The sequence below is a fragment of the Panthera pardus genome, unplaced genomic scaffold (genome assembly GCF_024362965.1).
Source record: "Panthera pardus isolate Hobbes unplaced genomic scaffold, ASM2436296v1 HiC_scaffold_23, whole genome shotgun sequence".
NCBI classification, from domain to species: domain Eukaryota; kingdom Metazoa; phylum Chordata; class Mammalia; order Carnivora; family Felidae; genus Panthera; species Panthera pardus.
The window spans coordinates 5,865,262-5,878,786 of record NW_026526799.1 but is presented as its reverse complement, the minus strand read 5'-3'; the positions used below and the strand labels follow the sequence as shown (position 1 = coordinate 5,878,786).

The 13,525-nt window shown below is 43.7% G+C and overlaps 1 protein-coding gene across 3 annotated transcripts in view; it reads right to left on the bottom strand.

The window, feature by feature from the left end:
• The window catches only part of AP3S2 (adaptor related protein complex 3 subunit sigma 2), a 57,690-nt gene that overhangs the window by 30,574 nt on the left and 13,591 nt on the right, over positions 1-13,525 (bottom strand). For 2 of the 3 annotated variants that reach the window (XR_008416889.1, XM_019460259.2), the window contains exon 4: positions 3,841-3,912. The exons of the other annotated variant lie outside the window; for it this stretch is intronic. Coding sequence is in view for 1 of the 2 variants with exons in the window: in XM_019460259.2 (XP_019315804.1) it covers positions 3,841-3,912 (72 nt within the window). In the remaining variant the exon portion in view is untranslated. The remainder of the gene's footprint in view (positions 1-3,840; positions 3,913-13,525) is intronic. 3 annotated transcript variants of the gene reach the window in all.

The following is a 13,525-nucleotide window of genomic DNA, read 5'->3' as shown; positions in this document are numbered from 1 at the left end:
AGACTACCCCCAGAGACTGTGAAATCAGACTTCACCCAGCCTGCGGCAGTTTAAAGCATGAGCGGCCTCACGAGTCTAGTTACCTAGGAACTCTTTGGTGATGCTCACGTGAAGACCACCTCACTCAGCAACAGGTACCACGCTGGGTTCAGTGAGGGAGACAAGGACAAACACAAAGATAAGGACGGTCTAATCAAGTAGGGAACACGCACAAACTTACATAAACCAAGGCACATAATGCCATAAACAACACTATAAATGGCCCACAGAGATCATGATGGGCCAAGGTGACGAGGTCAAGTTTACTAGGGTGGTAGGATTCGAGCTGAGCCTGAATGACAGGCTGGATTCAGTTACAAAAAGATGTGAAAGGCAATTCGGGCCGAGGCTCTGAGCAGGAATTACAGCGTGACTGAGACTGGTCCAGTCCGCTGCAGCAGGGGTATCCCGCAAGAAGTACTGGTAAGGAAGACTAAGAGAGAAAAGGGACAACTGTGGACAGCCGTGAATGCCTGGTTAGGAGGTCAAGGTGACCAAAAATGGTCTATGCTCAAGGGAGCAGTTAGTCTAAAGGGTGGTTTAGGAAAAAATATATAATTCCAGTGTGCAGGATCAATAAGAAAGAAGAGGAAATAAGGTTAGAAAACTTGTCAGGCGTAACTGACATCAAGAGGCACTATAACTTAAAGATAGCACTTGACCTACAGTCAGAATCTGACTGAAAAATATAAAGGATGTTAAGTGGGACAAGTGGAGAATTTAAATATGAACTGTATACCGAATAATAGTATTTATTAGTGTTAAATTTTAAATATGTTAATTACATTGTAGTTAATTGTTTTTTTTAATGTGTATTTATTTTGAGCGGGGAGCACGAGCAGGACAGGGGCAGAGAGAGAACAGGGAGAGAAAGAATCCCAAGCAGGCTCCGTGCTGACAGCGCAAAGCCCGACACGGGGTTTGAACTCACGAACCGCGAGATTGTGACCTGAGCCGAAATCAAGAGTTGGACACTCAACCAACTGAGCCACCCAGGCGGCCCAATTAATTATGTTAATTAGAGAACTATGCACAACGGGTTACATAAGACGATTTCCTTGTTCTGAGGAGACACCTGCTGAAGTACTTAGGGATGAGAAGTCAGGATGGGTCAAGAAGAAAAGTATGTACGTCTAGAGAGAGACATAAAGACAAGTGGGCCAAATGTGAGTAACTGGTGAGAAAAGATATAAGAAGCCTACAGGAAGAAGCAACAGGTTTTAGTGACCGACTGGCTACTGGTGGCAAAGAAGAGGGAGGAGAGGTTTTGAGTGTATTTGACAGAGGATGGAGGCAGCACTGGGAAAGGGAGGCCGGAGGAGGAAACGGCTTTCGGGAGACACGTGCCGCATCTGGCTCTGGGGAAGAAGCGGCTGGAATGAATTGAGGAAGAGGTGCCATCTGGTAGCGGGAAAGACAGGGACGGGACTCAGGCCACACTGGATTAGAAATGACAAGTTTGGGAATTACCCAGACAGATGATAATTTACACTGAAAAGTGGATACAATCTAGGATCCGAACAGGAGAGTGAGAAGAGCGAGGGAAGAGATGACAAACCTAAGTTAGTGACAGGAGGTGGGAAGAGAGTAAGAGAGAAGCCAGAAAGGTTCTGTGTAACAGAAACAAAGGTGGAAAAGGATTAAGACAGCAGTGCGCCACGGAAGGATCCACAGCCTCAAATGCTGCACGAACACGACAGAAGGTGATATTGGCAAATGAGAGCAGGAAATCGCCAGTGAATTTTGGGTAAGAGTGAAAAGCAGGCCCCAGGGCTCCAGAAAGGGAAAAGATGAAGTAGAAATGGGAGGCTGGGCGTAAGTCACGCACTCAAGATGTTTACCTTTAGTGCAAGTGTGTGGAGATGAGACTACAGTTAAAACGCGGGAAGAGCCGTGCTCTGTGAGACTGGGGTTACAGGGGAAGGAACAAATCAAGGCCCCTCAAAGAGGAGGTGACACTGAGATCACGGTGTATGCTGGGTAGAGACAGGAAGTGGCTGTGGCTCTACATATGGAATGAAACACACTTTCCTTTAAGGCAGGAAGAAGGGGTGAAGAGGTGAAGAGACTTAAGGCAGAGAGAAACTTCTTCAGTTCCGAAGGATGGAGTTCAAGGTCCTTTGCCTACTTGAGTAAAAAGACCATTTCCACCTCTATGCAGAAGATAAACTTGAATTAGCAGCTGCTCTACCTGAGGGCAAAGACAAGCCTGAAACCTCACTACAAGAAAGTCACCTGCTGGAAGACACCTTCAGACACTCTTCAAGGGAGGAGGGGGAGATGCCGACGCCTTGCATCAGCACTTTCCAAAATCTCAGGAAACAGGGATAGCAATTTCCCGATGTCAGGTGAACAACTAAAAATAGACAGTTTTATCAACTATAAAAGAAATCTGCAGCAGCAGCAAATTACTTTATGGAACCTATCTGAAGATAAGACATAGGAGAAAGAACAACATTTTTATGACTTTTTATTTCCTTTGAAAGCCACACCCACTGGTATAGCTGGTATAGATGGGAGGTGGATTTGAACTGTGGTTCTCCTTAAGAGAAATTACAACATAGCGGCACCTTTAACAACTGACAAGCCTAAAGCAACTCTAAATGCTTGCAAAGAGGGGGCTAAGAGGTCTCTGAAATTTCTAAGATTCTTTCATATGAAAAGGGAGAGTGACCACATCCAAAGCACCAATGAGCTCCGGGGGCCTCGTGAGCCTATCGGGGAGCACCGAGTCAAGTATCTACAGCAAGAGTGGGGTTCTGTGCCTCTCTTGTACCAGGCTTCCCCTGGAGCTGTGGAGCCAAGCCAGATGTTGACAGAGAAAACTTCACTCCATTCCAGCATCCAACCTTAAGAATGCACTCACCACATCTGTCTGGAAAGTGTCATCCGACAGTCTCGGGAGAGTGAACAGAGACTGAAGATCCTACTGGAAAATGACGCGAAAGGCCTCCAGATGGCGATGCCAGCGATGAGGGATGTGAAAACAACTACTTCGTTGTGATAAAAATAAATTCATAAAGGATCACGGCTTAGCACTGAGTAGCTGTCTTATAAAAAATCACTCCCTCTCTCCAAGGGCCATGAATCACAGTGACAACAACCCGCTGAAGGAAACCAGGATCAAGCACGACTAAGACACGCCAGGTGAACGGCACTGGGTACGGCATGAGCCCCGCTGGATAAAACAAATGTGGCAGTTCCCATCCCCTTGCTGGCTATCTCTCGCCTTGAATTTGGCACATGAGGACACAGACCACGTCAAAATTATGCCGGCAGCACAAGTCTGAGAACATGTACTTTGTCCTTCAATTCTGCCTGACAGTCAGCTTCCCTACTGAGTATCACCTGACCTCAAACTGTGTTACCGATGTCTGAGTCACTCTATTACTCTTGGGGAAAATTATAAACTCTGCTAGCCAGGTCAAAGACCCTGTGTCATGATTCTTCCAAAGCTTCACTGTGTCACTGGATTATGCCTAGGGAACTCGTTTCACAAGCCACACAAAGCAATTTCTCTCACCTTCGGTGTGGCCGTCAGCCAGTCATCACCGTGACATCACTGCCCTATACCAAGAAGGCTGTCCAGGTCAAGATGGACAATGACATGGGCCCGGTAATAATCACCTGTGTGTTAAAACTAATAGCAGATCTTAGCAAAATACCCCCAAAATTATGAAACTCAAGTTATTAAATGAAACATGTTCTGGGACTACTCCCAGAGTAAAAAGCCACGAGAAAGAACAGGAAGGTGTAGAGATGGACAGTTTTCTAGCAACCCTGCTCAGGGAGAGAAGGTACCTTATCCATATGGAAGATCAAATCCAACTCACAAACATTTTCAAAACACTTATCCAGGGTCTCCACAAAAACCTAGGAAACAAGGAGAAACAGAAAAAGAAAAGAAATCAGAACATATTCACATCTTCGTCACTGTCACATTTGAAAGTAAAGGGGAGCAGTCGTGATACCATTTACCTTATGATGAATTTCAGAATAAACAAAACAACTACCAGCATTAGGCAATCATCCTACTATCCCAATTTAGAGGGCACAGTCTAGACCAGGTCAATCTTGTTTTCAGTACAGCAATACAACCAGCAGACACGTGGGGCTTTCTTTCCCCCTTTAGAAGATGCTACTTTACATAGAAAAATAACAAACTGAAATACCAACTACTTGCAGCACTGTGTCCTTTCCCCAAGCCTCCACCTGTACCCACAACAAAATTTCCTTATTTCGGTGTTGCTATAGGTCTGTCCCGCTCATTTCAGTGAACATTAAAACTTCAAAATGCCTTTCCACGAATTGTTAACAAGCTCACAACTTTAGGTTTTTAACTTCTTTTTTTTTTAATTTTTTTTTTTTTAACGTTTATTCATTTTCGAGACAGACAGAGCATGAACAGGGGAGGAGCAGAGAGAGAGGGAGACACAGAATCTGAAACAGGCTCCAGGCTTTGAGCTGTCAGCACAGAGCCCGACGCGGGGCTCGAACTCACGGACCGTGAGATCATGACCTGAGCCGAAGTCGGATGCTTAACCGACCAAGCCACCCAGGCGCCCCGGTTTTTAACTTCTTAATATAACAGGAAAGGGTACTGATGAGAAGAGTACGGCTTAGTGAATTTTCAGAATGAACATATCACGTAACCGACCACCATCCGGATACCGCGTGGACTATCACCAGCTCTAGCCGCGCCCTTCACGCCCCTCCAAAGGTAGCCGCCATCCTGACTCTGGTCTTTGAACTTACACAGATGGCGTCACACAACAAGTACTCTGTCTGACTTCTCTCATTCAACAGTGCTGGGGAGCCCCTCCATGTTGCTGTGTGTCATAAAATTCGTTGTTCGTATTCGCTGCCATAGAGTACCGCATAGAAATATTCATCCATCTCCTACAGGTGGGACATTTGAGTGATTTTCCGCTTCTGACGGGGCATAGAGTGACATAAATGGAAATCCTGTTTCTAACCACTTTGGACAATTACTTGACATCATTATCTATTACAGCAGCAATTCTACCCTAGGTACATCCCCAACAGAAATGCACACATGTGTGCCAAAAAACACGTATGCTAATTTCGTAACGGCACTACGTTTTTATCAGAGGCTGAATATTTCCCAGCAAGGATAACATTCTTGAATTAGGGCGTGTTTTCTATCCAGGTGCTAGGCACTCAGTGAGCCCTTACAATCCAGCAACTCAAGACCTTCAGGTTGGGAAAATCGTATCAAGTAATTTGGCTGAGAATTTCCCCGCTTCCATGTTCCTAATCTTCCTTTTTGGGGCTGCTTCTCCTGAGGTGCTGGACCTCCTTAAGCTCTTATCTTTTCTCTTCCAGTTTTCGCTCAGATCTTTAATTTCTAAGAGATCATTTTGTTCTGTGTTTCTTGTTGATTTAGCAGCCTGTTTTTATTTGTTTGATTTCCCTGTGGCTTCAAGACAGGGGTTTGCTCATTTTACTGTTTTCCTTTCTTTGACTGGGCTCTATTTACTTTACGTTGCCTTTTAGAGTTTGTCGGTTTTAGTCTCTATCTTCCATGTTAGAGGCTTTCCTCAGATCACCGATTACCTTTGTTTTTTTATTCCTAAGAATAAAAGGCCGATTGGCAGTTCTGCAATCATAGCTACTTGTTGGGGATCCTCCCCTTCATCCACTTAGGCTTTCTTATTCCGTCCCCTTAGATTGATCAGATTTCCCAGAGAAATGTGACAATCTCCAGCCTAAAGGTTGTAAGACTGGCTACCTGAAACTCGGGAGCTGAGTGGCGGGAAAGGGCTAGGAAGTTAGCATACAACATTCACAAGGCACACATTCATTTCACCACCCTGACTTGCGCCAGCAACTCTCTGGTGGCCCCCAAACCGGAAAACTGGAGCTGGGAAAACTCAGGGATCTGACTGTTCTCAGACAGCTTTTCCTGCCCCCTCCACACCACACCCAGCACGATGCTGCCCGCTCTGGGCCGGGCGAGGCGCCCGCAGCGTGTAGCAGTTTGCCCATCAGCTCCTACTGCTGGCCCAGGATGTGGCGTCCTTGGACTTGCCAAGTCAATTACCAAACATCCATATTCTTTGCTCCTTTCGAGAAGTTTCTTGCTAGTGTTTCCTCTCCTGTCCCTGTGTGTGTGTGTGTATATATATATATATATATATATATATAGCCTTAGTTTTCAAGGAAAAAAAAGAACTTGGAAGCATGGAAGGTCTCAGGAGGACTTAAAAAAAAAAAAATGAAACAAAATCTCAAGTTCTTAACAGAAAATAAAATGTGAAAATGCTCTGCCAAGATGTTTAGAAAAACAAGGATGATAAGGAATGACTAGTCTTACTAGGTATCAAAATTCACTGCAGGGGCACCTGGGTGGCACAGTCAGTTAATCTTACTCTTGATCTTGACTCAGGTCATAATCTCACAGTTCATGAGTTCAAGCCCCTCATCGGGCTCTGCACTAATAGTGCGGAGCCTGCTTGGGATTCTGTCTCTCCTTCTCTCTGACCCTCCCCCACTTGTTCTCATTCTCTCTCTCTCTCAAAATAAATAAAATTTAAAAAATTCACTGCAAAACTTTGGTCATTAAAATAGTATAAAACTAAGGTAGAAACAAAAGTATGGATCAATGGGACAGAATATAGGGGCATCTGGGTGGCTCAGTTGGCTAAGTCCCTAACTTTGGCTCAGGTCATGATCTCAGGATTTGAGGGTTCGAGCCCCATATTGGGCTCTGTGTAGACAGCATGGGGCTGGCTTCAGATCTTCGGTCTCCCTCTCTCTCTGTCCCTCACCTGCTCATGCTCACTCTCTCTCTCTCAAAAATAAACATTTAAAAAATGGGACAGAATATAAAATACTGAAACATATACCAGTGTATAAGAAAATACATCCTTCTCCCCAAGAAGTGGTAAATAATTTTCACTATTGTCAAAGGCATAATCTAGTTTTGGAAATTTGTTAAGAAGCTAAAATTCATACAAAATCTGCTATAAACTAAGATAAAGGTAGATTAAAATGCATCGTATCTATCTCTTAAATAAAGTAACACCTTCTATAAAAAGCAAAGGTGGGCTTTTGACTTAATGCTGAACAATGCTGGCTCTAGAATTCTATCCAATTCTGAACAAAAATGAATTCTCTAACAACAGTTTTCCACTTTCTGTGAACTTCAACAGACCAAGTTCAAAAGCAAATCATGATAAAATCTACCATGGTCTTGAATTCTAAACTCCAAGAATTTCAGACAAGCTGCGCTGTAAAGCCACTGTTGAGAAATCCAGTGAAGCACGGGGCCACGTCCTGGGCACTCTGGGTTTTGAAGTCGGAGAAAATTAGAGTGAAAAGTTGATTTTGTGTGTAATATTTTTAGATGCTCTAGGAAGACCAAAACCATGAAAGCCACGGCAGTCTGTGAGTGTCCCTGCCTCCTGCTGTGGCCAGCCTGCCTCCAAGACGAGCTCCCGCAACCTGCACCGTGTTCACGCGGCCTCTGGGGGTTGGCGCCACCGAACCCTCTCCCTCTCCCTCTCCCTCTGCCTCTATTACCCATGCGCGCTCCTCTTCCCTGCCCTGCAAGGTGTGGGGACCCTTCATCGTGCATGGGGCCTGTCATGTCAAGAATACACAATTTGTGACAAACGCGGTATTTTAAATTGGTGGGGAAAACACGCACTAGTTAACCGTGCCAGGAGACACGGCTGTCCTTCGGGGGAAAATTAAAGGTAGTGACCTGTCTCAGTACAGACATAAGAGTACCTTACAGGTTTTACAGAACTAAATGTAAAGAGCAAACTAAAAAAAGCAATGGCAGGTTCCTTTTGTGCCACTCACGTCTCTCACGGGAGCGGATTTAGTCAGTCTACGGGAAGCTTCTAGGTGGTTGGTATTGTCATAAGTGCTGCCCCAGCAGCCGGGACTCTGGAGTAGGATGCCCAGAACAAAGACAGACCATATTTCTCGGCCGCCGTTTTTATTAAAGAGGGTTAATGACATGAAGATTGGCATATTAGTCGCCTGGGGCTGCCATAACAAAACACCACGGGCTGTGTGGCTTAAAGAGAAATTTATTTTCTCAGCGTTAGAGGCCAGAGTCCCAGATCAAGGTCTGGCAGGACTGGTTCCCGATGAGGGCTCCCCTCCTGGCTCACAAAGAGCCACCGTCTCACTGTGTCTCTGAAGGGACTTTCCTTGGTGCACATGGAAGGTGTCTCTTCCTCTTCTTATAAGAACAATGCCAACTGTTTGGGGTGAGAGCCTCACCCTTATGATCTCATCTAACCATAATGTCTGTAAAAGCACCATTTCTAAATATAGTCACACGGAGGGTTAGGGCCTCAACATATAAACCTGGGGGGGGGGGCACAACTTAGTCCATAACAATGGGGTTCTCACATAGGCTAGTAACATGGAATGAGATCGAATAGCTCCAGGAAAGATATCCCCAGATAAAGATCAAAAAAGAGGAGTCAGATGTATCTGTTTCTCCTAGAACCTCAAAATATCATCATTCAAGATCATGATCAAGAGGGAAAGAAAATAAAAGTCAGATAATGTAAGAAGAAAGTGCAGGAGCCAGAGCCGAAGCAAAGGGTAGGCTAACGCATGAAGAAACCGAAGATGCGGCAGACTCGGACAGCAAAATAGTAAGACGTGAAACTAAAAAAAAAAAAAAAAAAAAAAAAAAATCCTCATAGATTTGAGGAACATAATGACAAAGACCATTCTTCTTAAAGAGGAAGGGAGTGACTAAATTCATATGAAAATGGTGAGGACAGATACAAATGCAAAGAAAGAAGAAGGTCATCAAGAGGCAGAAGTCACTCAAGATCTAAGGTCATTAAAGGCATCATCATAGAAGTGGGGAGTGGAAATATCTTGATCCAGGAACAGAAAGAGAAGTCAGAGAGGAAGAACCATGATCCGGAAGCAGGGAAGAACACTGCAGATCAGATCTAGCTCCTGCTGAGGACCAAGACACGGGTAGAAGCCGGAGCAGCATAGGAGGAGACATCAAGACAGAAAGAAGAAAACAGAAAAACCAAGAAAAGTCAGCAAGTTTAAGCCAGACTCCTAGTGTACGTCTCCTGAGGCAGAAATAGCAGTGGATGCACAAAAAGCTTTAGCCAGAGGACGGAAAAGGCAGAGGTTGGAAATGACAACAGCAGCGAGAAGAGGAAATAGCTAAAAAAACAAAAGCAGGAAGTAGCCGCAGTTGCTCAAGATTCTGTTCTCAGTGTTGCTGCCCTGTTGACAAGGACAGTAAAGCTCCCCTTCATCCATGGCAGGTACGTTCCATGAGCCTGTGGATGCCTGAAACCATGGACAGTAACCAACTCTACATACGCTACGCTTTTTCCCATACACACCTATTTATGATAGTTTGTTGATTAGCCCCTCTAAGAGATTAATAATAATACAGTAGAACAATCAGAATATATTGTAATAAAAGTTATATAAATGTGGTCTCTCTCTCTCTCTCTCTCTCTCTCTCTCTTATTGTCCTGTATTCACCCTTCTGAGGATGCGAGATGACACAGTGCCTACACAACGAGAGGAAGGGAGGTGAGTGCGTAGGCGCCGGGACCAGCGTTCAGCTGCTACTGACCTGACGGTAAGTCAGAAGAAGGATCATCTGCTTCTGGATTGCGGCTGACCCAGGTAAGCGAGACCAGGGAAACGAAGCCGTGCATAAAAGGGGGGCTACCCTGAGTCCCCACACAGCTGTGGCTCAAGTATGAGCCCCAACTAACACTCTGGCAGAGATCAGACTCGCCTTCTCTAGCTATTACAACCTAGCAGTTGTGAATCCAGTGAAACCGACTGAACAAGAGAAAGGAAGACACCTCAGCAAGACAAAAAAGAAGGGACAAATCCCAGCCTACTTAAATATGGAATAAACTGAATTTTGAAAACGAGGACCAAAATGTCAAGCTTAGCAAATTAAGCAATATTACGAGTGAAGATGAAGCTGGATACAGCTCGGCTGATGAAGAAAACTCCCAAGACTTTAAGCGATGGGAAGGACGGGAGACTCTAGAACACAAGGCTTAGGGGTGCTGCCCACCCCTCACCACTTCCTGCACGCTCAAAAATCCATCTATAACGTGACTCCCCCAAAATGTAACTACTAATAGCTACTACCAGGAGCGCCTGGGTGGCTCGGTCGGTTAAGCGTCTGACTTCGGCTCAGTTCGTGATCTCACGGTTCATGGGTTCGAGCCCCACGTCGGGCTCTGTGCTGACAGCTCAGAGCCTGGAGCCTGCTTCGGATTCTGTGTCTCCTTCTCTCTCTGCCCCATCCCCACCTGCGCTCTGTCTCCCTCTGTCTCAAAAATAAATAAACATTAAAAAAATTTTTTTTTCTAATAGCTACTACTAGTAGCTGGAAGACTTACCAATAGACAGTCAGCTGACACATGCTTTGTCTGTTATATGAATTATACGCTGCATTGTTATAACAAAGAAAGCTAGAGAAAAAAATGTCATTAAGAAAATCATAAGGGGAGGGACGCTTGGGTGGCTCAGTCGGTTGGGCATCCGACTTGGGCTCAGGTCACGGACTCACGGTCCGTGAGTTCGAGCCCCACATCAGGCTCTGTGCTGACAGCTCAGAGCCTGAAGCCTGCTTAGGATTCTGTGTTTCCCTCTCGCTCTGTCTCTCCCCCATTTGCACTCTGCCTCTCTCTCTCTCAAAAATAAATAAACATTAAAAAAAAATTTTAAGAAAAAAAAAAGAAAATCATAAGGGGGCACCTGGGTGGCCCAGCTGGATGAGCATCAGACTCTTGATTTTGGCTCAGGTCATGATCTCACAGTTCATAGGATCGAGCCCTGTGTTGGGCTCCACGCTGAGCGTGGAACCTCCTTGGGATTCTCTCTCTGCTCCTCCTCTGCTCTCACTCTCTCTCTCAAAAAAAAAAAAAAAAAAAAAAAATCGTAAGGAAAATACATTTACGGTACTGTACTATATTTATTGAAAAAAACCCATGTATAAGTGGACCGGCACAGTTTAAGGGTCAACTGTATTTGGAAATCTAGATGTTCAGTATGAAATGGCAAGATCATAAACCCACTCATAAAGAGGAATGGGGCTGAGTTTCACATCTTCAATGCAAGGAATGGATTCAGTTTGAAAAAGATCACACTTTTACAGTGTGGGACTTAACAGACTTCTTGTTTGGATGTCAGGTCCTTGTTCACCAAAGAGCATTCTAGCTTGCGTGGGTATCACATTGATTTTAATTTATTGAAAAATACGATTCTCACTAATAAAAGAATGGCAATTATGTGATGCAATAAGAGGTGATTACAGCGGTAATCATTTTGCAATATGTAAGTGTATCAAATGAATAGACTGTACACCTTAAACTTAATGCTACATGTCAATTATACCTCAATAAAGCTGGGAGGAAGAGAAAAAAACATCAATTTTGGTAAATATCAAATCAGTGATACTGGTGTTAATCTTGTAATCAGGCTAAATCTTCCATTAAACTCAACAGGACAGTAATTTTTAGTTCATGAATTCTACTTTTCAAATATATAAATGCCGCAGGTGGGATAAAATATCAGACAAGGATTTTCTGTGTCATTTTGTGTATCTTTGTAGTTAACTTTTTACAGTTATTTTCACCTCTTGAAACATGAAAGAAATGTTATGCAGATGTTCTTGAGACAATCTGGCCATTTGCTACAAAATCCAGCACAAATAAGCTGGGTGGTAATAATGATAAAAATGGTTTTCTCAGGAGAATAAATGTTGTTAAAGTGGCCATACTACCCAAAGTAATCTACACATTCAATGCAATCCCTATCAAACACCAATAGCATTTTTCACAGAACAAATAATCCTAAAATTCATATGGAACCACAAAAGATCCCAAATGGCACAGCAATCTTGAGAAAGAAGAAATCCAGAGGTATCACATACAATCTCAGATTTCAAGAAATACTTCAAAGCTATAGCAATCAAACTCTATCATACTGGCACAAAAACAGACACACAGGTCAAGAGAAAATAGAATAGAGAGCCCAGAAATAAACCCATGATTATATGATCACTCAATCTTCAGCAAAGAAGGCAAGAATACACGACGGGAGAAAGTCTCTTCAAGAAATGGCGCTGGGAAAACTGGAAGCCACATGCAAAAGAATGAACCTGGACCACTTTCTTACAACATACACAAAAATAAACTCAAAATGGATTAAAGACCTAAATGTGAGACTTGAAACCATAAAAATCTTAGAAGAGCGCACAGGCATTAATTTCTCTGACATCAGTCATAGCAACGTTTTTCTAGAGATGTCTCCTGAGGCAAGGGAAACAAAGGCAAGTATGAACCACTGGCACGACATCACAGTAAAAAGCTCCTGCACAGCACAAGAAATAATCAACAAAATCCAAAGATAACCTACTGAATGGGAGAAGATATTTGCAAACGACATTCAATAAAGGGTTAGTATCCAAAAAATATAAGGAATTTACACAACACCAAAAAAACCCACAAATAATTCCATTTAAAAATGGGCAGAAGACATGAACAGACAGTTCTCCAATGAACACACACAGATGACCAACAGACACATGAAAAGATGCTCAACATCACTCACCATCAAGGAAATGCAAATCAAAACCACACCGAGATATCACCTCACACCTGTCAGAAGAGCTAAAATCAAAACCACAAGAAACAAGTGTTGGTGAGGATGCGGAGAAAAAGGAATCCTTGTGCACCACTGGTGGGAATGCGAAATGGCGCACCCACTGTGGAAGACAGTACGGAGGTTCCTCAAAAAATTGAGAACAGAATTACCATATGACCCGGTAATTCCACTACTATTTACCCAAATAATATTTAAAAAACCTAATTCAGGGGCGCCTGGGTGGCTCAGTCGGTTGAGCATCCGACCTCGGCTCAGGTCATGATCTCACAGCCTGTGAGTTTGAGCCCCGCGTCGGGCTCTGTGCTGACAGCTCAGAGCTTGGAACCGGCTTCAGATTCTGTGTCTCCCTCTCTCTGACCCTCCCCCGTTGATGCTCTGTCCCTCTCTGTCTCAAAAATAAACATTAAAAAAAAAAAAAACCTAATTCAAAAAGATACACGTACCTCTCTGTGTTTACTGCAGCATTATTTACAATAACCAAAGTGTGGAAGGAACCAAAGTGTCCACTGATAGATGAATGGATACAATACAGAAGATGTGGTACGTATATACAATGGAATATTATTCAGCCATAAAAAAGAATGAAATCTTGCCATTTGCAACAACACGGACAGATCTAGAGGGTATAATGTGATGTGACATAAGTCAGTTGGAGAAAGACAAATACATATGATTTCACTCACTCATGTGGAATTTAAGAAACTAAACAAATGAACAAACAAAAAAAGAAAACAAAAAAGACTCATAAGTACAGAGAACAAACAGGTGGGTCCCAGAGGGAAGGGGATGGGTGAAATGGGTAAAAGGGACTGAGAGTACACTT